The sequence below is a fragment of the Rhinoderma darwinii genome, chromosome 1 (genome assembly GCF_050947455.1).
Source record: "Rhinoderma darwinii isolate aRhiDar2 chromosome 1, aRhiDar2.hap1, whole genome shotgun sequence".
Lineage (NCBI taxonomy): Eukaryota > Metazoa > Chordata > Amphibia > Anura > Rhinodermatidae > Rhinoderma > Rhinoderma darwinii.
The window spans coordinates 432,840,149-432,864,842 of record NC_134687.1 but is presented as its reverse complement, the minus strand read 5'-3'; the positions used below and the strand labels follow the sequence as shown (position 1 = coordinate 432,864,842).

General features: G+C 41.6%; 1 protein-coding gene across 1 annotated transcript in view; it reads right to left on the bottom strand.

The window, feature by feature from the left end:
* MYO18B (myosin XVIIIB) overlaps window positions 1–17,757 on the bottom strand; it is a 625,429-nt gene extending 607,672 nt beyond the window's left edge. The window contains exons 1-7 of the mRNA XM_075825873.1: window positions 17,637–17,757; window positions 12,700–12,767; window positions 10,925–11,065; window positions 9,147–9,179; window positions 4,209–4,742; window positions 2,797–2,863; window positions 1,725–1,837 (exon numbers count right to left, since the gene is read on the bottom strand). Coding sequence (XP_075681988.1) covers window positions 1,725–1,837; window positions 2,797–2,863; window positions 4,209–4,742; window positions 9,147–9,179; window positions 10,925–11,065; window positions 12,700–12,767; window positions 17,637–17,757 — 1,077 coding nt within the window. The remainder of the gene's footprint in view (window positions 1–1,724; window positions 1,838–2,796; window positions 2,864–4,208; window positions 4,743–9,146; window positions 9,180–10,924; window positions 11,066–12,699; window positions 12,768–17,636) is intronic.
* Window positions 17,758–24,694: the final 6,937 nt, after the last annotated feature.

The following is a 24,694-nucleotide window of genomic DNA, read 5'->3' as shown; positions in this document are numbered from 1 at the left end:
ATAACTGAACTAAGCTCTTTAAGAATTCTAGGGTGTAACCCATCTGGTCCCGGAGCCTTGTGCACATTTATTTTATTTAATTTAGCTTGGACCATCTCTACATTCATCCAATTCAGTATATCAACTGATAGATTAACAGCACTGGCACCGGCTACATCAGCTGCTCTTTCTTCTGTTGTATATACAGAGCTAAAGAACCCATTTAGTAACTCTGCCTTCTCTTGATCCCCTGTGATCAACTCCCCATTACCATTATCTAGGGGTCCTACATGTTCAGACCTTGGCTTTTTTGCATTTATATGCTTGAAGAATTTTTTAGGATTTGTTTTACTATCCTTGGCCACCTGCCTTTCATTTTGTATTTTTGCTAATTTTATTACATTTTTACAGATTTTATTAAGCTCTTTATATTTTACAAAGGCTACAGCTGTACCCTCAGATTTGTATTTTTTAAATGCCCTTTTTTTGTCATGTATTGCCCCTTTCACAGAAGGTGTAAGCCATGTGGGGTTTAATTTGAGTCGTTTATACTTATTACCTGTAGGAATAAATTTTGCACTATAATAACTCAAAGTAGATTTGAAAATCTCCCATTTATCATTTGTTCCATTATTTGACATTAGTTCTTCCCAGTCTATATCCTGAATTGCAGCCCTCATCCTGGGGAAATTGGCTTTCTTAAAATTAAATGTTTTTGCCCTCCCAGCCTGCGTTTGTTTTTTACAGTATAGGTAAAATGTAACTATATTATGATCACTGTTACCGAGGTTTTCACGAACATTGACATTCCCAACAAGATCTGCATTATTAGAAATGACCAGATCCAACAGAGCTTCACCTCTAGTCGGGTTTTCCACAAACTGGCCCATAAAATTTTCCTGCAACAGGTTGAGGAAATGTCTCCCCTTTGCAGTTGAAGCCGAACCATGACACCAATTAATATCCCGGAAATTAAAATCTCCCATTATCACTACAGTACCCGCCTGTGCAGCCCGCTCCATCTGTTTATATAGCTGACCTTCCATCTCCTCAGTTATATTGGGGGGTCTATAGATTACACCAAAAGTAATTTTTTCAGTGTTTACCTCTTTTTCTAGTTCCACCCACAAGGTTTCAACCTCCTCACAGTCTTCACCCACTATTGTCTCTTTCACACTCGCCTTCATATCACTTCTCACATACAGACATACACCACCACCTTTCCTATTTGTCCTGTCTTTACGAAAAAGTGTAAAACCCTGTAGATTTACAGCCCAGTCATGTGAAGAGTCCAGCCATGTTTCAGCAACACCAACTATATCTATATTTTCTTCCAGTATCAAGGCCTCCAGCTCCCCCATTTTGCTTGCTAGACTTCTGGCATTTGTGAACATACACTTTAACTTGCCTGTCAGTTTTTCACTTTTATTATCAGAAATGTGATTTGACATTAATCGGTCCTTTTTATTTACACTGATGTTTTGCAACGAAAGGATCTCCTTATCTTGTTGTCTAGTCCTCTCCCCACATTCTGTTTCTCCCCCCACCAATATAGTCTGACCCCTCTCTAACCTGGCTACCCCTTTTTTTTCTACATTGACCTCCCTCCTCAGCCCTAGTTTAAATACTCCGCCACCCCAGCTAGAATTCTCTCCCCCAGCACAGCGGACCCCCTTCCATTTAGGTGCATAAAGATAGGACATGTCAGGAACTCAGCATTAGGTAAACAGGGTTTTTTTACTTACTCTATGGATATTTTCTTCATCCACATCTATAGTCTTGTCTTCAGCATCAATACGTATCCTGACCTTTCCATCAGCTAACTCTGGTGTTCCCACATCTGGCTTAAGTTCTGTCGCTGTAGTCACACAGGACAAAAAATATATAAATACATAATTGACATTATTATTTTTATATAAGTTGGTGGTTACTTTGCATTAAAAAAGTTGCATTAAGTTTCAGGCTGCAAACTTTATGCATTAAATTATTCATTCCTTATCCACCACATGATATGCAATTTCTCCTGTGGGCCTCTCCCTACCAGTAATACATGGCGGTTGTGAGGTCTGTGTGTCCAGGATGCTGCTGTCTTCACTAGCTCCCATATATCAGCATAACTTCTTTCTTGTACTGCTTTCTTCTTTTACATTCTATGAGGGATCTCATATGAGGGATCTTTTCTAAGAAGTGTGTGATTTCCCCTCACTATCCCCCTGCAGAATGTCTGGGTTCTTTCCTTATCACTACACTGATAGCCTGTGTGATCTCCTCTCCGGTGACAGACACAGATACTTAATATAAGAGTGACAGCCACAGATGCCCAATATAATAGTGACAGCCACAGATGCCCCATCTAATCTCTGGTGGTCCTCATGTACTTTATTGCCTTTGCTGCCTTTGGTTCCTCCTCCTCTGCCTGCCTATACCCAGTCTACCTTAAGATTCAGCAGATACACCCTGGGTCTAAGTGGGAGCAAGATGTTGCAATGTGCTGACACCACATAATGCTTCCACATAGACCCAGTGCACATCTGCTGAATCTTAAGGTAGTGACATTTTAAAGGACAAATGGCCACTGTCACCGCAATCTAATGGTCACCTGTAGATCACCATCAACTATTTGGCGACCCCTGGATTTGATCAGACCTAGAGATGCGCACAATAAATGATTTTCTATAAACACAGATTATCCTTATTATTATAATACCAATGGGAGAGAACATTTGCCAGATGTGTTGTGGTTTTCATATTCTTCTATCGTAACACAATCAAGATGAAAACAAGTCAATAAAATACAAAGTAATCAATAAAACATACCCAGTGTGAAGCCATCTTTGTGAACAAACCACACTTGCTCCGTCTCGTACCACACATCTTCTGGCACCTACAGAGAAAGCTCTAATAAGGGTTTATTCTAGAAGATGTAGATTCATAACAGGGAATATTGTAAAACCAATAATTTGAATACAAGGATGCATTATTAAAAGGCTGGAATGCCATGTTTTCAGTCTGCATTACTCAGTTGGAGTCTTTTTTATCACTTTTCTAGGAAAAGAAATAAAGAACATTATCATCCTTATGAAGATCATAACATTTCTAGAAGTAAAAATGAGATGAGCACCTTTTCTGTTATTTATATATATTTCATATTCATTCTGTATCAGTATATTCTAGGAAGAAAATGTGAAGTTATTTTCTCAATATTACGGCACAGTTTTGCATAATTTATTGCAACATAATAAAGGTATTTTGTCATATCCACAGAAGATGTTCTATGTTAGGAGAAATCAATGAATACACATTGAAATGTATGGAATTGTAAAATATATTGGAAGTTATAAAAAACTATAACTGGTGAACTAAAAATACATTCTGCTTATTTTATTCCTAACACGTTAGACCGGTAAGTACAAAATAAATCTGTATTTGTGTTAAAACATTATTTTGTTGTTTTGATATAAATTTTGATAGTTTGCTCATTTTCCAATACAAAACATGGATGAATTCTATTCTAAAAGGAATATTCTGTTTTTTATTAAAGTCCCTTCATTGTATAATAAAAAGTTATACAGTTTTCTAATCTACTTTCTGTATCAGTTCCTTATTTTTTTTAAGGTACAATTTCAAAGGTTGGAAATCTGTCCCGGTCATGTGCTGATCACACAGGTGCACGGCCCATTACAAGATAAAGCTCTAATAACTGCACTGTAACGACCGCCGCACCTGTGTGATCATCATTTGACCAGGATAGATTTTATCCACTGTAAGTAAACAATGAAGGTTCCTATTGAGGGACGGCAAGCAGAGATCTTGAAAACAATGAGGAATTGTATATTAGAAAACTGCATAACGTTGCAGTGTACAAAAAATTATCAAAATATTCCTCTAATGGTCTAAATATTTTTCATTTCTGGCAGGGTTTAAAGGGATTTTGCCAGCTCCACTACCACTTTTGATATTGCAGTCACCCCAACTGCCAAAACCTCCAGCGATCTCCTGAGCACTGATCGCTGAGCGCAGCTGCACATTTCCCCTTGAGGGAAAATGGAGTATTACATAGTGCCCATTCAGATGAATTAGTGACCATGTAATACAAGTGTCCTCCAGAGCCGAGGGAATATGGAAACTGTTTGCCCAGTTAGGACCTCTTAAGTTTAGTAACAAATTTAGCAACAATTCTCAATGAATCAATTTGAAATCCTTGACATTGCTAATGAAGCATGGATTACCTTCTCTGGAATAGTGGGCTGTTCTTTAGTACTTCGAGCTGGCACATCATTATCTTGGTTTTCTCTCTGAATTGTATCTCCTTCAAGCTTGTCATGCTTTGCTTCAACATGTTCCTGTGGAGCTTGCTCATGCCCAACCTGGCTTTCCGTGCTAGCATTGACTGTATTATATATTTGTATGTCCTCTACTGCTGCTGGCAGTACCTTATCCTCTTCTACAGGCACCGGTGGCATGCTCTCAGTCAGTTCATTGGCTTTATTGATGGTGGACTCACTTTTGTTGACATTCTTGGGTTCGGGCGTGCTCTGTCTCTTTGTAGGGCTCTTAACAGGCTTCACATTTATGGCTCTTCTGCTTGCATTTTCTGGGGCTTCTTCTTTTTCTAGGGCTTCTGCTTTTCCCGGGTGTTTGTCCCCATTAAGTCCATTCATGTAGACATTATTTGTATCTGCCATTTCTTCTCCTACAGTGAGAATATTTTCATCCTTATACACAAATTGCTGAACAAGTGAATTGTTCAATTTTCCAGGAGACTAAAGAAATAATAAAAATAAGTGAACTGAAAATAAACAAACAATTTGCCTAAGGCCCTGTTCACACGGAGTTTTTTGACACGTTTTTTGACGCGGAAAACGCGTCGGAAAACGCGCCAAAAACGACCCAAAATGACTCCCATTGATTTCAATGGGAGACGGAGGCGTTTTTTTACCGCGAGTAAAAAAAACGCCTCGCGGCAAAAAGAAGGGACATGACCCTTCTTGATGCGGTTTCCGCATCCAAAACCGCATTGAAAGCAATGGGGACACGTCAAAAAACACCTCGAACTAGTGAGGTGTTTTCTGACGAGTATATTGCCGAGAGTTTTGGAGGAGTTTCTTGCAGTCTCCTGCTGCTAGTCCAGCCCAGAAAGGGGCTGTCATTTCCTGTCTGCTCGTGGAGGCTGAAAAACATCGTGGACAGAACTCAGGGATACAGAAAACCGAAGTCCTGCATCCAAATACAAGTAAGTGCACTTGCTCCTATGTTCCATACATGCTATACATGTATGGAGCTGTGCATTTTTTTTTTTAGAATTTTTTTTTTAATTTTTTTTTCTGATTTTTTTTTTAGATTTTTTTTTTAGATTTTTTTTTTCAATTTTTTTATTTTTAATTTTTTAATTTTGTTATGCAGTTGTTCATGGATGTCATCTCTTTTTTATTTTTTTTTAACATTTCAGGAACAGAAATGACGACAGCAGAGGTGTACCACCGAATGGACATTGATGTTGGGAAATTGATTCAAGAAGTAAGTATACTTTTTTTTTTTTAATGTGGGCCTGTTCACATCAGCGTGGTTTCCGCTGAGGGGTTCCGTCGGTGCTTTCAGTCAGGGGAACCCCTCAACGGAAAGGCAAGTGTGAAGTGGTGACAGATCCGTTGCTAATGGTTTCTGTTTGTCCCCGTTGTGCAAAGGGTTCTGTCGTTTCGACTGAACCAATACCGCAGTGTAGGGAATCCCATTAGCAACGGATCCATCAGCATTGAAGTCAATGATGATGCAAACAGAAAACAATGTTTTTTTTAATGTGGGCCTGTTCACATCAGCGTGGTTTCTGCTCAGGGGTTCCGTCGGTGCTTTCAGTCAGGGGAACCCCTCAACGGAAAGGCAAGTGTGAAGTAAGTTCCGTTTGCATCACCATTCATTTCAATGGTGACAGATCCGTTGACAGAAGGCTGTCAGGCTGGGTTCACACGACCATGTTACGTCTGTAATGTACGGAACGTATTTCAGCCGGAAGACCCGGACCGAAGACAGTGCAGGGAGCCGGGCTCCTAGCATCATAGTGATGTACGACGCTAGGAGTCCCTGCCTCGCTGCAGGACAACTGTCCCGTACTGTAATCATGATTACAGTACGGGACAGTAGTTCCACGCAGAGGCAGGGACTCCTAGTGTCGTACATCACTATGATGCTAGGAGCCCGGCTCCCTGCACTGTCTTCGGTCCGGGTCTTCCGGCCGAAATACGTTCCGTACATTATGGACGTAACATGGTTGTGTGAACCCAGCCTCATGCGTGTGAAAACCTCGGCAAAAACAGCTTGAAAAACCGCCTGGAAAACCGCCTCAAAAACCACGTCAAAAACCACGTCAAAAACCACATCAAACATGAAAACCTCCAGGGTCAGTTTTTACAGGAGGAATTTTCCTCCTGCAAAAAACTCCGTGTGAACAGGGCCTAAGGCTCCTTCCATCTATTTCAGTGGCTTTTTTTTAGTTAGCACTGACTGAAGTGAAAATATATCAAGGTGTTTTATCTAAACTGTGCACACTTGATTCTAATATCCTTACATATATATATGTATATTCCTACATACCCATCCTCGATTTGGATGATCGGAGGAGATGGATTATTGAGTAGCAAGCCATTAGGAAAGCTGCTTTAAAAACGAGACCAGGATTATTTATGGTATATAATGACCAATTTTTGCCCAATGTCTGACCTCCTGCCATATTAATGTCCAAATATTAGACCCTTAAGTATGCAGCTAATTTTGAACCTAAGGACGCAATGTATTTATTTTATTTTTTTTTTGCCTCAACAAAGTCAGAGATTTGCATAACTTTTTCATTTATAGCCTGTGCGCAGGCAACTTTTAGGGCATACCTATAACATACCCTAACACTGATTATCTCAGGACAGCCTGAGATCTCAGGACAGCCTAGGGCGCATTTGTTTGGTTATGTGCACAAATAGAGGAAATTATACAAACACTGGGGGAGACTTACTAAGCAAAATACGCCAGAATTGTGCACAAATTATGCCAAAAAATTACGTACATGACAGTTTCCATTTATGTATTTTAGACACTTTTTGCACTTTCTCAGTTTTTTTTTTTCTTTTCAGAAGGGACTAGAGAAAAGGGAATGGTTAAGAACAGTAGGAAAATGCACCAGATTTAATAAGGGTGAACGCCATTTTTGAGGTGCAAAATATTGATGTAAAGTACAGTATGCTAGCCAAGAGGTGGCATAAGAAAAAGAAAAGTGTCTAACATGTTTAGCAAAATATGCCAAATTTATCATACAATGTGCACCATTGTTAGACATTTGGTACAGTTTCTAGCTGTCTGATTTAGTTTTATCCTGCCTAAATTTAGGACATAATTAATACATTTTCACCACTGTCTGTTTTGTGGGTAGATCTTCTTGCAGTCAATATGAGGATCAATAAGGCTCTGTTCACACAGGCATCATGGGTTCCTTTTATAAAGGATCTATGATGAATATGACAGACTCTTTTGATTTAATTTGTAAAGGATCCCATTGAATTATAATAGGTCAGTCAGCATTTTCTGTTTCTTTTTTTACAGGATAGAATAGCACAGCGAATTATTCTGTCCATCAAGGTCAATGGTAACCTGCTGGAATGGAGTCATCATACCAGTGTGAACAGAGCCTTAATTTTGTGGCTTTAATAATTCCATATATTTGTTGTCATAATTGAATATTCCTGTAATATCTCTATACCACAGGATATGCCATAAATGTCTCATGGATGCAGGTCTGAGACCTGCACTTATCTCCTGAAAGGCGGTCCCCGGCCCCTTTTCACTTGATGAGGCGGCCACTGGCTGCCGCATCCAGATGGATAATCAGTAAACGGTATTCTGGAAACAGCTGAGCTTTTTGAGCTATGCTGTTTCCATAACTCCTATAGAAATGAATGGGAGTTCCGAAAACAGCGTAGCTCAGGAAGCTGTAGCAGTTTCCGAAATTCGGTCCTCCTCTGCACTGATTCTCCACCTAGATGCAGCGAACAGTCGTTTGGTAGAAAGGTCTGGGTCTAAGAGACATTTATGGCATATCATGTACCATAGATAAGCCATAAATGACTGTCATGAGACACCCCTTTAAATCTATTAATAACTATTTCCATCTACTACATAAAACGAGATCCAGATACTTTATAACACTTGGGAGTAATACTGATCGGAGATTTATATCTAATGTCCACAGATATACTGTGTAGCTGTTGACAAATAGATGTTTGTGATTTGGTCTTGGGAACATCAGTCAGTGTATCTGGAAGGACAGGTGGTGTCTGTTGACCTTCTATAGCTAATGGCAGCTGTTGTCTCAGGACTAGAACTTCAGTTCACCGTTCATAGCTGTCTGCTCTACTTCATCAGATCACTAGGATCTAATTATCCTAATATAATTTTATTGTTATTATTATTCACTAAACTCATGATCATATTAAAGATTTAATAACATATAAGGTATCATTCTTATTTCCGAGAAGATAAAGTTCAATTTTTGCAATTAATATTCCCAAACCTAATATTCCCAAATTCATTATATTCTGTATCATGAGTAACTCTTACGCTGTGTTCACCTGTTGCGGTAGTGTGACGCGTGGTCAAGAGCAGTTTTAATAGTGTTTCACCTTCAAAGCAACACAGGCAATAACCGCATTGCAGTTTGCTGTAAAATAACGGGACACACTACTGCAACGTGTGAACAAAGCCGAACATGACACCAGGTGCTAATTAAAGATAATTAGCAATTAACACTAAGGCTCTCTGTGAATTATCAGTGGAGCCATGAGGGTGTCCATTAATGTGGCATCTGTTTGATGGTAGTATGCCATGTGGTTTGGTGAAGCACAGGGTCTCAAAAACTACATTGCAAAACCATGGCAATTCACGGTAAAACCGCATGCGGTTTTGCCATGCAGTTCTTGGCAGGGTGGCCCACTGCCTCCGCACGGGGCCCTAAATCACATAAAGGACAGCAAGCGCTGAATTTCAAAGTGACACACAATCAAATGTATATGTGTTTCAATATTATTAGAATTCTAACAATAGTAATTATTATTATATTTAACTTTAATCAATCTACTGGCTTCAAAGGTACATCACACAACAACAATATTAACCTTAATATTTCTTACCTTAGAATTATCTGGTGGCAGATCTTGCTTCACCTATAAGTAATAATTTGTATTAACTATAAATATAGTAATATCATAATAGAATATGATAATAATCAGAGCAAAGAAGAATATTGCGAAAAAGATAAACATAACATCAAAGCACAAAGTGGAGAGCTATAAAAGAAAAGCAGGTTCAAAACACAAAACTCCTGTTCGCGAGAGAGATTCTATCTTGTCATCCTTTCTTGTTACCCCTCTCCCATCCCTCTTGGCTCATTCAAAAATAATTTGTCTATTTTAGGGGTGAATTTTTTCAAATAATACATTTAATTGAATATCACGTAAGAAAAATACACAGTTTAAAAAGTATCAGGTCAATTTTAAGATATGTAAAATAAGGATCAGCCTACATTCTTGTGATAGGTTTGTATCTTAGGTGGCCTTAGATATGTAAATTGTTCCAGTATTTGGGGATTACAATGTTATTTCAATCAATTTATCGGGGACCTCTTTATAATGCGTTGTTCATTTATAGTATTCTGAACACTCTACTTTGTATAGACATATGTTTTCCCTTTACAATACAGCTGGCATCTTTAATTTTATTGTGTTTGGTAGGACCGCACAAAATGATTAAGCAAAATTCAATAAATGGCATTACAAGTAATCATTTACATCCTCATAATAACTCAGCAGGTGGGTATGGCTTGATGACTCACCTAGGAAACCACTTTATTGTTCTTTAGTACTAGTATCAGGAATTCTTAAATAATTTAGGTATATACACTTGCTAAAAAACTTACCTATGCACATTATACTGCAGCAATCCAAGATGTGCATGAAAGACCAAGTGATATATTGTCAGGAGCTGAACTTCCTGGACTTGAAATCTGGAATCTCCAGTCTTGCTTTGCAGTTTTGAGCACTCTGCTACAGAGAGCTTTACTTCTTCTAGCTTTGTCCCAGCCATGGGTTTGCTGCTATTGATGATTAGTTATGTATTGCACGTGCTATGTAGCCAATCACAGTATTTGTTGCCCTTTATTTACCCACAGCTTTGTATTTCATGTGTCTCATTATTCTGGCTTGCCAGTAATCCAGTTTCCCTATCCTTAAAGGGGTTGTCCAATAAAATAAAATTGATGGCCTATACTCAGAATAGATCATCAATATCTCATCAGTGAGGGGTCCGATTCTTGGCCCCCCTGCCAATCAGCTGATTGAAGGGGTTGTGGCATTTCAACAAAGCGCTGCTTGCCCTTCATTTCTTACACTTCTTAGCACTGCATAATGCCATCACATTCATATCGGGGGTGCACAATATTACAATTTTATTACACTGAAGTGAATTTTATTTCACCGGTCAACCCCTTTAACCATGATTGTTCTCCTTTGTGCCGAACTCTGCATTTGTTTCATTACTGCTGGTCTTCCGCTCCTGTGTACAGACCACGGCTTATCCCTATCTCCACTGTACTCCTCACCTGCAGCCCAGCCATCATTTGGGGACTATACTGGGGACCACAACCTGGGAATTCCCTTGCACCAAAGTCCATACCCCCTTGCGGAGGTTCAGGGTGCAGACCAGGTGATTATTTAAACCCCACTGACCCAGGTTAGCCTGCGCCAACCCAGTTACAGCTATTCCTGATTCCAGCTTGCTACACTACAACTCCTTGAAGTACAACTCTTGAAGTGCAACTCCTAAAGTGCTACGAACGCTGCATTACGACTGACTATTATTTTGTACTGTTTCGTTGCCTCGCCTATTGGCGTTACCTATCTATTATACTTACTGTCTTCTCCTTCAGCTCTTTTACTTTTTCCTTTGCTTCTTTTTCCGTTTCCCGAACAAGCTGTTTGATGAACCCACCAGGAATGACTGAAAAGAGAGGTGGAGGAGATGTAGGTGCTGGGCCCTTGTCTTCTTCCTTGATCTATTTCCGTAAAAAAAAGTATAAATGCAATGCATGATGGGATATCTGTCTATAAAATAACTGATGGCTCACACAAATGCATGAATACAACATGCAATGAGCAGCAGATAATGCCCGTAATGAGTGCTGATCGATGATATAGAAAGTCGATTGCACCCCTTTATTTTCATTTTCACATAGCAATGATTGTTGTTTGCAGCAAATTCCCTGTTTGCATGAGGGGATCTTCTGCTGACAAACATTTAATTTTATGCCCGTATAAAAAATGTGATAAATGACAAGCAAACGTTTACTCGCTTGATCGGCAGACATGTTTACACTGGGCAATGATCGTACGAACGAAAAGGCCTTTACTTTGGAACATCATGACATACATAACAGCATGATGAAAGGAAAGTTTTAAGCTGGCCATACACATTAAATTAATCAGAAACCACCAATTAAGTGAGGTCTGCTGACATTCTAATGTGTATAGGGTCAGGCTGACCATCCTTCGATGACAGAGATCAAGGAAAAGAAGGATCGCACGTGTTGAAATTCAACATGCCCAACTCTTTGTTCACCTGAAAGAATGTCTGGCAGCGACTTATTACCCTTTGCCCCATTGAAATAAAGATGCACGCTTGACACTTGGCAGAGGCAAGTGTGCACATTTATTGAGGTGTCAGGATAAATAGCTATTGGTTCGACAGTTATGTAATGTATATGACAGGCTATAGCCAATTTCTATGATGTCCCATTAGATTGAAAGACTGTTTAGCCATTATTATGAAGTATGCAAGTAAAGGGGTTATCAAGGATTCGTAGGATAGGCCATCAATGTTAGATCGGTGGGGGTCCGACTTTTGGCACCCGACCGATCAGGTGTTTGAAGAGGCCGTGGCGCTCGGACGAGTTCTGCAGCCTCTTTATTGCTTACATTGATTTAATCTCTGTTCATACTTGCGCATACCGTTACTTTTGTAGCAGCTGTGCAAGGTATTAATATTGATGGCCTATCCTAAGGATTAATTCCCGAATAACCCCTTTAACATAGCGCTCATTCTGAGCAGCACCATATATATGCTTGGGTGCACGCCTCATGGCCTCGACCTCCAGCCATTTTAAGACAGGCAATTTTCAAAAGGAATACGCAGCACTCCAAAATAAATCAAGTGAAAAAAGTAGTGTTTTTTGTTCACCCATAAAAAAGCGATGTTTCAGCCCCCATCTTAGGCTTTTCATAAGCAATACAATAATGTGTTTAGCAAGGTTTAAATAGGTAACGTAATGCAATCAAGTGATTACATTGAATTATCATTAAGAGCAAAAAAAGTGTTACAATGTAGCATATTTCATAATATATAGTACACTCATCAAAAATAGTAGGTGGTGTATGGATCCTTGATGGGGAGTCATGGATGGAAACAAATGTGAGTGTCACATATTGATTAACTAATTGTATTCATTTGTAAACTGTATCGGTTGTCTTATATATATATATAGTATCATGCGCTGTAACTTTATTGCACTTGTCACTTTTTTGCCTTTTTGATGAGTGTACTATATATTATGAAATATGCTACATCGCAAACCTTTTTTTTGCTCTTTATGATAATTGAATGTAATCATTGCATTAGGTTCCCTATTTAAACCTTGCTAAACACATTATTGTATTGCTTGAGAAAGGCCCAAGATGTGGGCTGAAACTCAGCATTTTTATCTGAATAAAAAACATTACTTTTTTCACTTAAATCACTTTAAAGTGCTGCCTATTCCTTTTGGAAATTGCCTATCTATCTATCATATCCATATCTATCTATTGCTTTAGCGTCTGTTCACATCAGTGTTCGATTTCCGTTGATGGGTTTCATCAGACCTTTACGCCGTAGGGACCCATCAACTGAAAGCCAAATGGAAACCATAGCTTCCGTTTGCATTACCATTGATTTCAATGGTAATGCTTCCATTGCTAATGGTTTCCATTTGTCTCCATTTCTTAAAGTTTCCGGTTTTTTTAATGGAATTAATAGCGCAGTCGACAAAAGGAAACCATTGGCAACGGAAGCACAACTATTGAAATCAATGGTAATGCAAATGGAAGCTATGGTTTCCATTTGCCTTTCTGTTGATGGGTTCATCCGACGGAAAGTTCTGACGGAACCCATCAACGGAAACCGAACGCTGATGTGAACAGGCCCTTACCCGTGTTTTGGATGCATGGTATTTCTTTTGATTAAATTGCATTTATGACTGGTATAAATTTGAGAAAATAGAGAATCACTGATGTTCATCATCAACTATATCTGTTTTATTACTTTCAATTCTGGGCAGGTTATGGGAAGTATTACATAACTTTAGGGTTAGGAAGGTAAATTGGTGCTCACATTACAAAGATTACTCATAGGCTTTTCCTTATATGATCATGTAATAATATAAAACATGCAGGTTACGGCTGGGTTCACGCTGTACATTTTTATTACGTTTTTAGCATGCTTTTTTTTGTTGTTTTGGTTAATAAAACTCCCATTGAGAGACATGGGAGTTTATCTGCCCAAAAAAAAAAAATGCATGCTAAAAACGCAACAAAATGCATTGTGTGAACCCAGCAGTAATGGGTTTTGTGCTAGAGAAGTGAGACTTTCCTTCTGTTCCCACAGTGCAAGGCGTGAGGAGATAGCCATGCTGTTACAGGGTCTGGAGGTGGCTTGTTGCTTCAGGAGTGAGGAGTCAGGGCAAGTGAAACATTAGGCTTCAATCAACACTGGACAAACAGGATGAGGTGATGTGGAGGGAAAGAAGAGAAGAGAAATGGTTAATTAGTAAAAATGAATAATCATTATTATATGAATAGACATAAAAGAAAATCATTTCCTTCCTAGCCTGAGAAGAAATATATGCAAAATAGACAATTTCCATGCACTGTTATCAAAACCAATATAGCTAGACTGCATGAAGGCTGGTTCATGCCAGAGACAAGTAAGCGCCAATAGATAGCTGTGGTACAGATACCATATATGACTAAGAATAAGGACCAAATGGGTCTGAAATGTGTGAGCACCATCTAAGACCTCTTTTAACACTGTATATGTATCTTTCTAAACAGTATTGTGTAGACCAACAAATGTTGTTATACATTTCAGAAGTAAGACCAGTTGCTACAATATTTTACATAGGGTGGATTCATACATGGCAGATTTTCTCGCAAAAATTGATGCAACTAAAGATCAGTTCTATTCTAGTGAATGGGAGAAGGCGGCTGCAATACTGTGAATCGTTGCTACATCTGTGTCGACGATTTACAATGAGCAAGTAGAAATGAAGGGGAAGCAGCGCTCGTACGAGCACTTCACCCCCTTCAAAACAGCTGATCGGAGAGGGTCCCGGGAGTCGGACCCCAAGCAATCAGCTATTGATGACCTATCCTGGGGATAGGCCATCAATTTTTAGGGACTGGAAAATCCCTTTAATTCATTTCAGTAGTTACTGTTCCATGGAATTTAAACAAATGCATTTCCAAATTCAGGACTAGGAACTAAATGTATCTCTTTACTGTAGGTATTTCTTAGGGGAGGGAGGGATAGCTATTCTTATTTATGACTCTTGTTACCAACTTACTGTAAATGACAAAAATACCAGTGGGGCATGAATACTATTTGTATTATTAAAGACGTTTATATATATTTCTTTGTTGGTGATGCAGATGGTGATGATAAACATTTTATTATAACTATGATTATTATGCATTATACTGTGGTGGTCAGCTATGGGGGCATTATACTGTGTGGGGGCAGCTATGGGGGGCATTATACTGTGTGGTGGCATTCATGGGGTCTGTCGGGCAAGGCAGCTGGGCATAGGCTTGCGCAGGGGTCTGGTGTGTTGGGGATGGGTAGGGGGGCCAAGCTGAATTCTTGCACCAGGGCCTATGAGCCTTTAGCTATGCCCCTGACAAGAAAGCAGCACGCATTTCTCTTTTATTGAACGGAACGGATGTATAAAGTAATAAAATATCATGTAAATCAGACTGAAATAGCAGTAGATCAGGTTGAGTTTTTTATCTTTTTTAGGTTACAAGTTATTAAATATATAGAAGCACACTATCCCAAAGATAAAACCCATAAAAGAACCAGCACGTTAATACCCAAAAAATTATAATGGATTAAAAAAACATTGAGCCTTATGTTTTTATAAAGTCTTAGGCCTCATGCACACGACCGTGTTTTTGCGTCCGCAATTCAACCGCAAATCCACGGGTTAATTGCGGACCCATTCATTTCTATGTGGCCATACCCACTATCCGTGTTTTCACGGCTCTCCGCATGTCCGCACATCCGTGCCGCAGAAACTCCGGACATGTCTTATTATGGGCCGCAAATGCGGTGCGGACATGCCAATAGAAGTCAATGGGCCCGTGGAAATTGCGGATACACCTCCGTGTGTCATCCGCAGTTTTGCGGATTTGCGGAAGTGTTGCTAGGCGACGACCGGGAATGAGTTCTGTCGTCATCATGTTTTACCTAGGCTTTTTTTTTTTCATCCGCATTTTGCGGATTACATACGGATGAACTGCGGAGGACATACGGATGAACTGCGGATGACATTTCACGGAACACGGTCCTGGAATTTGCGGACCAGAAAAACACTACGGTCGTGTGCATGAGGCCTTAGAGAAAATTATTTTATTATTAAAGTTCAGGTTTAACAAATATGGCTAAACCTTGACAGGTTATTATGTAGACTTTATGTTAATAAATATTGTTTCTGAGATGTTTGATGAATTTTATACTCTTTAAAAGCCAAATCACACATTTTTATAATAAACTATATAGATTAACATCCGCCATAATCCGAACCTCCCACTCCCGTCTCCAAGATTTTTCTCATGCTGCACCAGTCCTCTGGAATGCGCTACCACAGACAAACAGATTCATTCCCAACATCCAGAGTTTTAAATGTGCCCTGAAAACACATCTTTTTAGACAGAACTATAATATTCCCTAATCTAACTCCTTTCCCTGGCCCCCTTTTACATTAGTAATGAGGCCCCTTCGTTCAGCAGTATCCCCCACACGCTAATGCACTTTACATCTGTCATACACGGATACTGGCTGGTTACCGGCTCATGTAGCCTTATGTGTACCACCCCACAGTGGCGGATTAAGTGTACCATGGGCCCTGGGCTGTTAACACAACTTGGGCCCGCCCCCTTCCCCCTCACATGCAATTCAACCCCTCCCCCTCCCAACCCGCTGACACTGTACCAGTCAGTGCCACTGACCTGACGGATACAGGTTTTAGCACTAGATACAGCTGCTCTGTATTCAGGATATAAAGCAGCTGTATCTCATAAAGTAAAAATAATTGTTAATAAGTATTTAGAAAGGTTGCACCAAACAAAAAAAAACTTTTTGAAAGGTTTACATAGCCTTTAACACATCAAATAAAAACAAATTGTAACACCTCTTTTTAAAGGGTAAGTAAATGATCAACAAACTTCTGACATGTCATAGTGACATGTTAGAACTTTTGATGGGTGGCGGTCCGGGGGCTGAGAACCCCACCGATCGCTAAAACTAAGAGGCAGAAGAACTCCTGCGAGTGCTGAGCCACTTCGTTTCTGTTTGGCTTTTTCCGGAAAGCGAAAGTAGCGGTGTACGGCTCATTGACTTTCTATGAGCCCGTACACAAACTGCTCGGCTTTCCGGAAACAGAAACCAAGCGTCTCAGCGCTCAGACGAGTGCTTCTGCCCCTAGTTTTAGTGATTGGTGGGAGTCTGCGAGCGGCGCTGCTTCCGGAACTTTCGTTCAGTTTTATGGGACTTACGGAAACAGCGTAGCTCAGCAAGCAACGCTGTTTTCGTAACTCCCGACCATGTAATCAGGTTGTGGCCAGGAGGCAGCGAGAGCAAAAACAGGTGGATTTGTCATACATTTCCCTTATGGGAAAACTGAGGGCTGTATGGGGGGGATTATATTGCAAGGGGAGGTGAGGTTGTCTCACTGACTGCTGGGGACTCTATAGGGAGGTTTGAGTGTCGGATTCTGACATCTCTGTGAGAGGGATAGCCCCCCCATAGTGCCCGCTGCTCAGACCTCCCTATAGAGCCCCCAGCAGTCAGACAATTTGACTTCCCCTTGCAATATATTAGTAACTAGTGAGGGCTCTATGGGAAGGGGGGATTATACTGAATGGGGGGGTCTAACCATCTAAGTGACTCCAGAGGACTCTATGAAGGGGGGAATAATCCCCCCATCCCCCATAGAGCCCTCAGTATTTCAGTATTTATTATACAGCAGGTGGGGTTGAGCGTGTAACTGACTGCTGAGTGTCTATGGGGGGAAATTATTGTCCCTCCATAGAGTCCTCTGCAGTGAGGTACACGCTCAGCCCCCCTGCTGTATAATAAATACTGAAATACTGAGGGCTCTATGGGGGATGGGATGGGGGGGTCATTCCCCCTTCATGGAGTCCTCTGGAGTCACTTAGATGGAAATCTCACCCCCCCCCCTTGCTGTATAATCTATCCCCCTTTAGCGTCTGCCATTGTTGCTTGTGGCAGGCTGGCAGGAGACGAACATGAAGACTTACCTTCTTCCTCGTCGCTCGACCACCGCCCTTCTCGTCTGTTCCTCACTGGCCTTGCAGGGGAATGTTCTACCACGACTAGCAGACGCACGTCTGCTAGTCCAATCCAGCTATTGCTATCCATCCCCCTCCTTCTCATCAGCACTGCGCTGGCGGATGCATTCTGTTGCAGTCCGCCCGCCCCTCCCTCTCTCTCCCTCCCTCCCTCTCAACGGCCATTAGCGGCGCTACCACGCCGTGAGTCCTTAAGTCATTTTTAAAATGATGTGTGGTTCGGGCTGCCATGGGCCCCCTGGGAGCCTCGGGCCCCGGGCGGCCGCCCGAACCGCCCATATGATAATCCGCCACTGCCACCCTATATGTATAAAAGATGGCTGGACCATTGTACTAAACAAGCACTTTTTACCTCTTGTGTCCCCCCTATTTCCTCATATATTGTAAGCTCTTGTGAGCGGGTCCTCACTCCTCTTGTTTGAATTGTAAATTAGTTTTGTCAATATGTAATGTCTGATATGGTCTGTTCATGTTCCCTCTGAATTGTAAAGTGCTGCGCAATATGTTGGCGCTCTATAAATAAAGATTATTATTATTATTAACTATACAATTTAGTAAGCCTAAGGATTATATTGGCACTGTATTTGACACTACTAGAGGACACAGTGATGAGACATGGGACTATCTTTGAGGGCTTAGTGTGACCTTCTTTAATCCAGCCTGACACTAAATCCTGCACTCCTTACAATGAAGTCTGCCAAATACTTGCCTCAATTAATCATTAGCTAAAAGGCTTCCAGTTTTACTCATAATGTATTTTCTATATTTAGGGATTGAATTCACCTTTGGTATCTCTAGAACCAGAAGCCAAGCGCACAGCCAACAAGACCTGTCCAAGGAAAAACAACTTCACCCACACTTGTAAGATAAGCTGGTTGCGGAGTTTAATGATACATGGTACACCTGTTATCCTTTCCATCTTTTTCCATTTACACATAGAGTACTTATGCTGGTGACAATTGGATCATACTCTATATATTTACCTTAGAAGACATAAAAAATGTTGACCACTCATTTGTTTGGCTTGTAATATCTCCTTTGAAATATCTAATTTGTCATTAGGGACCATGAGGGAAATTTTCTGCTGGTATCTGATATTATCAATGGCATTACACAGTGACATCTATTTCTTGTTGTTCTCCTAAAGGTCCTCTTATGCAGCACGTCCTTGATCGGCACTCGTTTGCTCCTTTCACAAGGAGCTATGAATGGGGATGAGCGCTCGTTACTCCGATCACTCGTCCCCATAAATTATCATGTGGGCGGCAGGGAGATGTGCTGCCGACAACGATAGTATTTTTCATTTTTAACATGATACGATCAGCAGATGAAGGAGTGTTTGCTCGTTCAGCTGCTGATCGCTGCCCTGTTTACACAGGGCAATTATCCGCAATGAGTGTTCTATGAATGAGCTTTTGCCCGATAATTGGTCTGTGTAAAAGGTCCTTAAAGAGGCTCTGTCACCAGATTTTCAAACCCCTATCTCCTATTGCAGCAGATCGGCGCTGCAATGTAGATAACAGTAACGTTTCGTTTTTTTCAAAAACGAGCATTTTTGGCCAAGTTATGACCATTTTTATATTTATGCAAATGAGCCTTTCTTAAGTACAACTGGGCGTGTTTAAAGTTATGTCCAAGTGGGCGTGTATTGTGTGTGTACATTTGGGCGTTTTTACTTGTTTTACTAGCTTCTCTTCGTTACCACCCAGCTTCTGGCAGTGCACAGACACACAGCGTGTCCTCGCTCATCTGACGCGATGAAGTTCCTGTGGGAGGAAGTGAGTGACGTCACAGCGTGATCTCCCGAGGACACGCTGTGTGTCTGTGCACTGCCAGAAGCTGGGTGGTAACGAAGAGAAGTGGATGATGCTGATTCGTCAGCATCATACACTTTTATTCACAACGCCCAGCTAGTAAAACAAGTAAAAATGCCCAGATGTAACGAACACAATACACGCCCAGTTGGACATAACTTTAAACACGCCCAGTTGTACATAAGAAAGGCTCATTTGCATAAATATAAAAATGGTCATAACTTGGCCAAAAATGCTTGTTTTTGAAAAAAAAACAACTTTACTGTCATCTACATTGCAGCACCAATCTGCTGCAATAGGAGATAGGGGTTTGAAAATCTGGTGACAGAGCCTCTTTAACTCCAAACAATTGGCTTTTTCTCAGCTATGTAAAACCACCTGCAGCCACATGGGTAAGGTCTCTAATAATGGGAGGTGACCCTACCCTTACACCAAATCTTGGACCAGTCATCCTCCACTACTGGCACCTATGTTGTGTTTTAAAACAAACAAATCTGCCAGGCTCCTCTTTCACAATCATTTAGTCAAAGTTCGGTGTAATTTTCACCCTAATAAATGTACAGTTTATCTCTGTGACTCACACTACACAAATTCATGGCCGGCCTTAGGTACGTGCGACTAATGCAGTCACAGAGGGCGCCAGCCGCCACGCTGTAAGGGGGGCACCAGCGGGTGTGCATGCCCCGCGCTGTGGCCATTACTCAGGGCGCCAGTGGGTCAGATGCCACTCACTAACTGCACCGGCCTCAAAGCTGGCTGCTCCGCGCCGCTGCCAAAAATCCCCTCTATGGTTGAATTGCCGTCCGCTGTGATGACCATTCGTACATAGTGAAGTCACTTCCTCTGCAGTGATTGGTCGTTGTGATCACATGATGTATTCTCTATTCAGTAATGCAAACACTCACTCTTCCTGATCTGCGTCCTGAATGATGAGACAGGCGTGATAACATCATTCAGGACCAGTGGCGGATTATCATATGGGCGGTTCGAGCGGCCGCCTGGGCCCGAGGCTTCCAGGGGGCCCATGGCAGCCCGAACCGCACATCATCTTATAAATATATTCAGCGCGCTAGTGCTGCTAACTGCCGAAGATGAGGAGGAGGAGCAGGGAATTGGCCGGGAAAGGGGTAGGACACGCCTCCCTGACAAGTGCGGGCCGCCGCCATTGAGTAACAGAACAGCAACGGACGGCTGTTCTGTTACTCCAAAGCAGCAAGAGAAGAGCCGGGCGGGCGGTCACCGGCGCTGAGGTTAGTTGGCTTAACCTCCTGCCCAACTGGTTCCCGACCGCTGGCTGTATTTTTACGGCCAGCGGTCAGGAACGGGTCGTTAAAACCCGAGCCATAGACTTTCTATGGCTCGGGTTTTAACTTGCTGCCCGCGCAGCTGAATGTCGGGTCTCCGGCTGTCAGTGACTGCCGGGGACCCTGAGGAGAAGATAGAAGCAGCTTTCACTGCTTCTGTCTTCTCTGATCACTTGTACACAGCGCTGAATGCGCGCTGTGTACAGGAATAGAGACAGCAGCAGCGGCGCTGTCTCTATTCCTCCCGGTGATCATGTGACTGGTCACATGATCGCCGGGTGCCGTTAGTGGCAGACTGTTGCTGGGTCTAACTAGACCCAGCAGAGCCCTATTAGTGACAATCGTCACTATGAGAGGGCTGATTTTGCCCTGTAACTGGGGCTGCTGTGCAGCCCCATTTACAGTGGAAAAACATGGTGTAAAAGAAAGAAAAAGTATATATAAAGTTCCCCAAAGGTCTTTTTTGACCTTTGAGGATCAGACCATAGTAATAAAAAAATTGTAAAGTAAAGTGCAAAAAAAAATTAAATAATAAATACACATAAAATACCCACCCCAAAAAAAAGTTCCCCCCGCCAATCATTGTTGTAACACTAGCGCTGACCCAATTACCCTAATATAGACATGTAATATATAAAAATTTACGGTAAACAATGACGATTACAAATAAAAGGTCTATTTTAGGGTAAAACTATATTACCAAAAAAAAAATAGCTGAAACGTAAAAAGCTTATTTTTTTACTATTATTTCCAAACTTTATGAATAAAAATTCTAAAATTGCAAAAAAGGTGTGTATAAAAACGCTAAAAAACGAAACCTGCATTGTCTACGGAAAAACGTTGCAAAAATCACGTCGGTTTTATTTTTTTTTAATAAAAATGTGTGTTTGGTGCAACTTTGTAATTACGTTTTATTAAAAAATATTTTCACTTTTTGAGATACAGCTGCTTTGTATCCTGTATCCGTCAGGTCAGCAGGACTGACGGGATCAGTGAAACGGGCCCTGCGCTAAATTATAATCTTAGATGTGATAGATTTGAGGTGGATCCTGCGTGTCACTGATCCTGTCAGAAACAAAGCACCTGTATCTCAAAAAGTAAAAATATTTTTTAATAAAATCAATGAATCACACTGATACACACACATACTAATATATATATATATATATATATATATATATATATATATATATATATATATTATAATATAAAGTTTTTAAATGTGTACATAGCCCTGTGGCACTATATACAAGGGGGAGCGCTGTGTGGCACTATATACAAGGGGGAGCGCTGTGTGGCACTATATACAAGGGGGGCTGTGTAGTGCTATCCACAGTGGTATGTGTGTGGCGCTCTTTATAGGGGGGCTTTTTGGTGCTATTTACAAGAGGGGGAGGGCTGTGTGGCGCTCCCTACAGGGGGGCTGTATGGCACTATCTATAGGGGGCTGTGTGTAACGCTCTCTACGGGGGAGATGTGTGATATATAGAGGGGGCTGTGTATGGCGATATCTATGGGGGTGTGTAATATCTACAGGGGCTATGTGTGGCACTATGTACAGGGGGCTGTGTGTATGTGGCGTTTTACAGTGTGTGGTATTATTATATTCAGGCGCGCAGTGTTTGGTGCTATTATATTTAGGGGCACAGTATGTGGCACCATGATAACTTTATTTTCGTTTATAGGTGTGGAAATGTTGGAAAAGTGAGGAGACGTCTGAGTGGCAAATTCTGCAGAAATGAGTCATGTCCGGGAGAAGTCGTCATGAGCGCTGGACCGGATGGAGAAGAAAAGAGGAAAAAAACTACTAGAATCTAAGACGTCGTCACCTGTGAGTCACTAGATTTATAGAGAATCTGTCACCTCTCCTGACATGTTTATTATAGGAATCCTTGTATTTCACAAAAAGTATTTCTGCAGTCCAGGACTGATAGACAATTCCCCTTGTCAGGAGGTTGTGTCCCTGCACAGTGTGACAAGGGAAATCGTAACAATGTTAATGCTTGCCCAAAAAGGTAGTGTTAAAAATAGTTACGGCGCGGCAGGGCGGCGGTGAGGAAGGGGGGCCCAAGTTTGGGTAACAGCCCAAGGCCCATGGTCTACTTAATCCGCCACTGTTCAGGACGCAAGACAGGGAGGAGATACCGCACTATCTGCCTATGCGTTTCCTGGGCTGGTCGGGACACCGAACAAACGTTTTTCTCCAGGGCGGCTCCAGCTCCAGCAGCACCAGTGGGCAGTGTTTGTGAGAAGCCCAGCAGGTCAGTCACTGAGTGTGGGCTTTAAATGAATGGGGCACTGATGGGGGTCTAAAAAGAGCAATAAACGCAAGCGGGCAGAGGATTCAGTGCCACCTTGGTGCCCATTTGCCACTTATTGCCACTTTTGTGTTCTTTTGTTCAGTGCCCCCTTGATGCCCATTTTCTTCCTCCCTTTATTGTTCTTCAGTACATAAGGGGCTACAGGGGCAGTAAATGGCAAATGGGCATCAAGGGGCCTCCAAACAGGATGCTAAAGAGGCAATAAGTGGCAAATTGGCACCATGGTGGAACTGAGCGTCACTAAAGTGTTAATAACTGTCAAATAGGCACATAACTCAGAGTTTTCATAGTGCACATCGACCATTTCTTGTCTTTTTAAACCCTGTTCAGATTACGTTAAAAGTTATGTACACCTTTAAAAATAGTTTTTTGTTTTTTTTTATAAAAATGTGTATCTGTGAGTTTGGTGAAACTTTGTAATTACATTTTATTAAATTATTTTTACTTTTTGAGCTACAGCTGCTTTGTATCCTGTATCCAGAGCAGCTGTATCTAGCGCTGTATCTAGCGCTGAGACTTGAATCTGTCAGGTCAGCGGGTCCTGAGTGTCAGAGACACAGCGATAGAGACATGCAGGACCCGCTGTCACTGAACCAGTCAGTGCTTTTGATCTGACGGATACGGGTCTCAGCGCATGATATAGCTGCTCTGTGTACAGAATACAAAGCAGCTGTTTCTCCAAAAGTTAAAATAATTTTTAATAGAAAAAAAAAATCCAAAGTTGACATAGCCTTTAAAGGGGTTGTTAAAATAAAAAAAAATAACTTAGAATTACCTCTCTCCTCTCAGACGTACCTGCATTGGCTATTCCAGTCACTTCTGTTCTCTGTATACAGCAGCGACATCATGTAGACAGTACACCACCACTGTACACACAGAACAGAGATGTAAGAAGTCATCAGCGCAGGAATGTCTGGGAGGAGAGAGGTAAGTATGGACTGCTTTTTTATTTGAAACCCTCTTCTCCTACTGCTACATACAAAGTTTAAACCCAAACAACCACTTTAACCTGTTAACACTATCCGTGTATTTATCGCGGATGTGCATTCCAACAATATGGCACGTGCCACTGCGTGTTATCTGTGGTGTTACATAGGACTGCAGGTAACACTAATACATTATTTGTAATCAGAGAGTTATCACACAGTTATTTGCACAGGGTGCTGGCTCCCTTCCCCTGCTTGTTTTAGAAGCACCCGGGCCCGCAACTCAGCAGTCGCCTTTACGCGCAGGCGCCCAGGCGCTTCTTCACTCAGTGGCGTCGCTGCCGCTGTAGCAGCAATAGAGGCTGCTATCGTGACAGCGGGCATGAGGGCGCCCATGATGCCCGTCGGGACAGGCCCCCTCATGGCCGGCAGTGCCGCTGCGGCTGCTACGGCAGTAGCGACACCACTATAACAGAGCAGGGAGGTATCTCCCTGCTCTGCTATCTACCAGCGCCACTATAACTCACTGAAGGAGCGGAATCCACGTGTGGTCGGGGATTCCACTTCTGGACAGAGCGCTTGATGTCTCTGTCCATATGTGGACAGTGACATCAGGGGCAACTCCTGAATGGGAATCCCCGT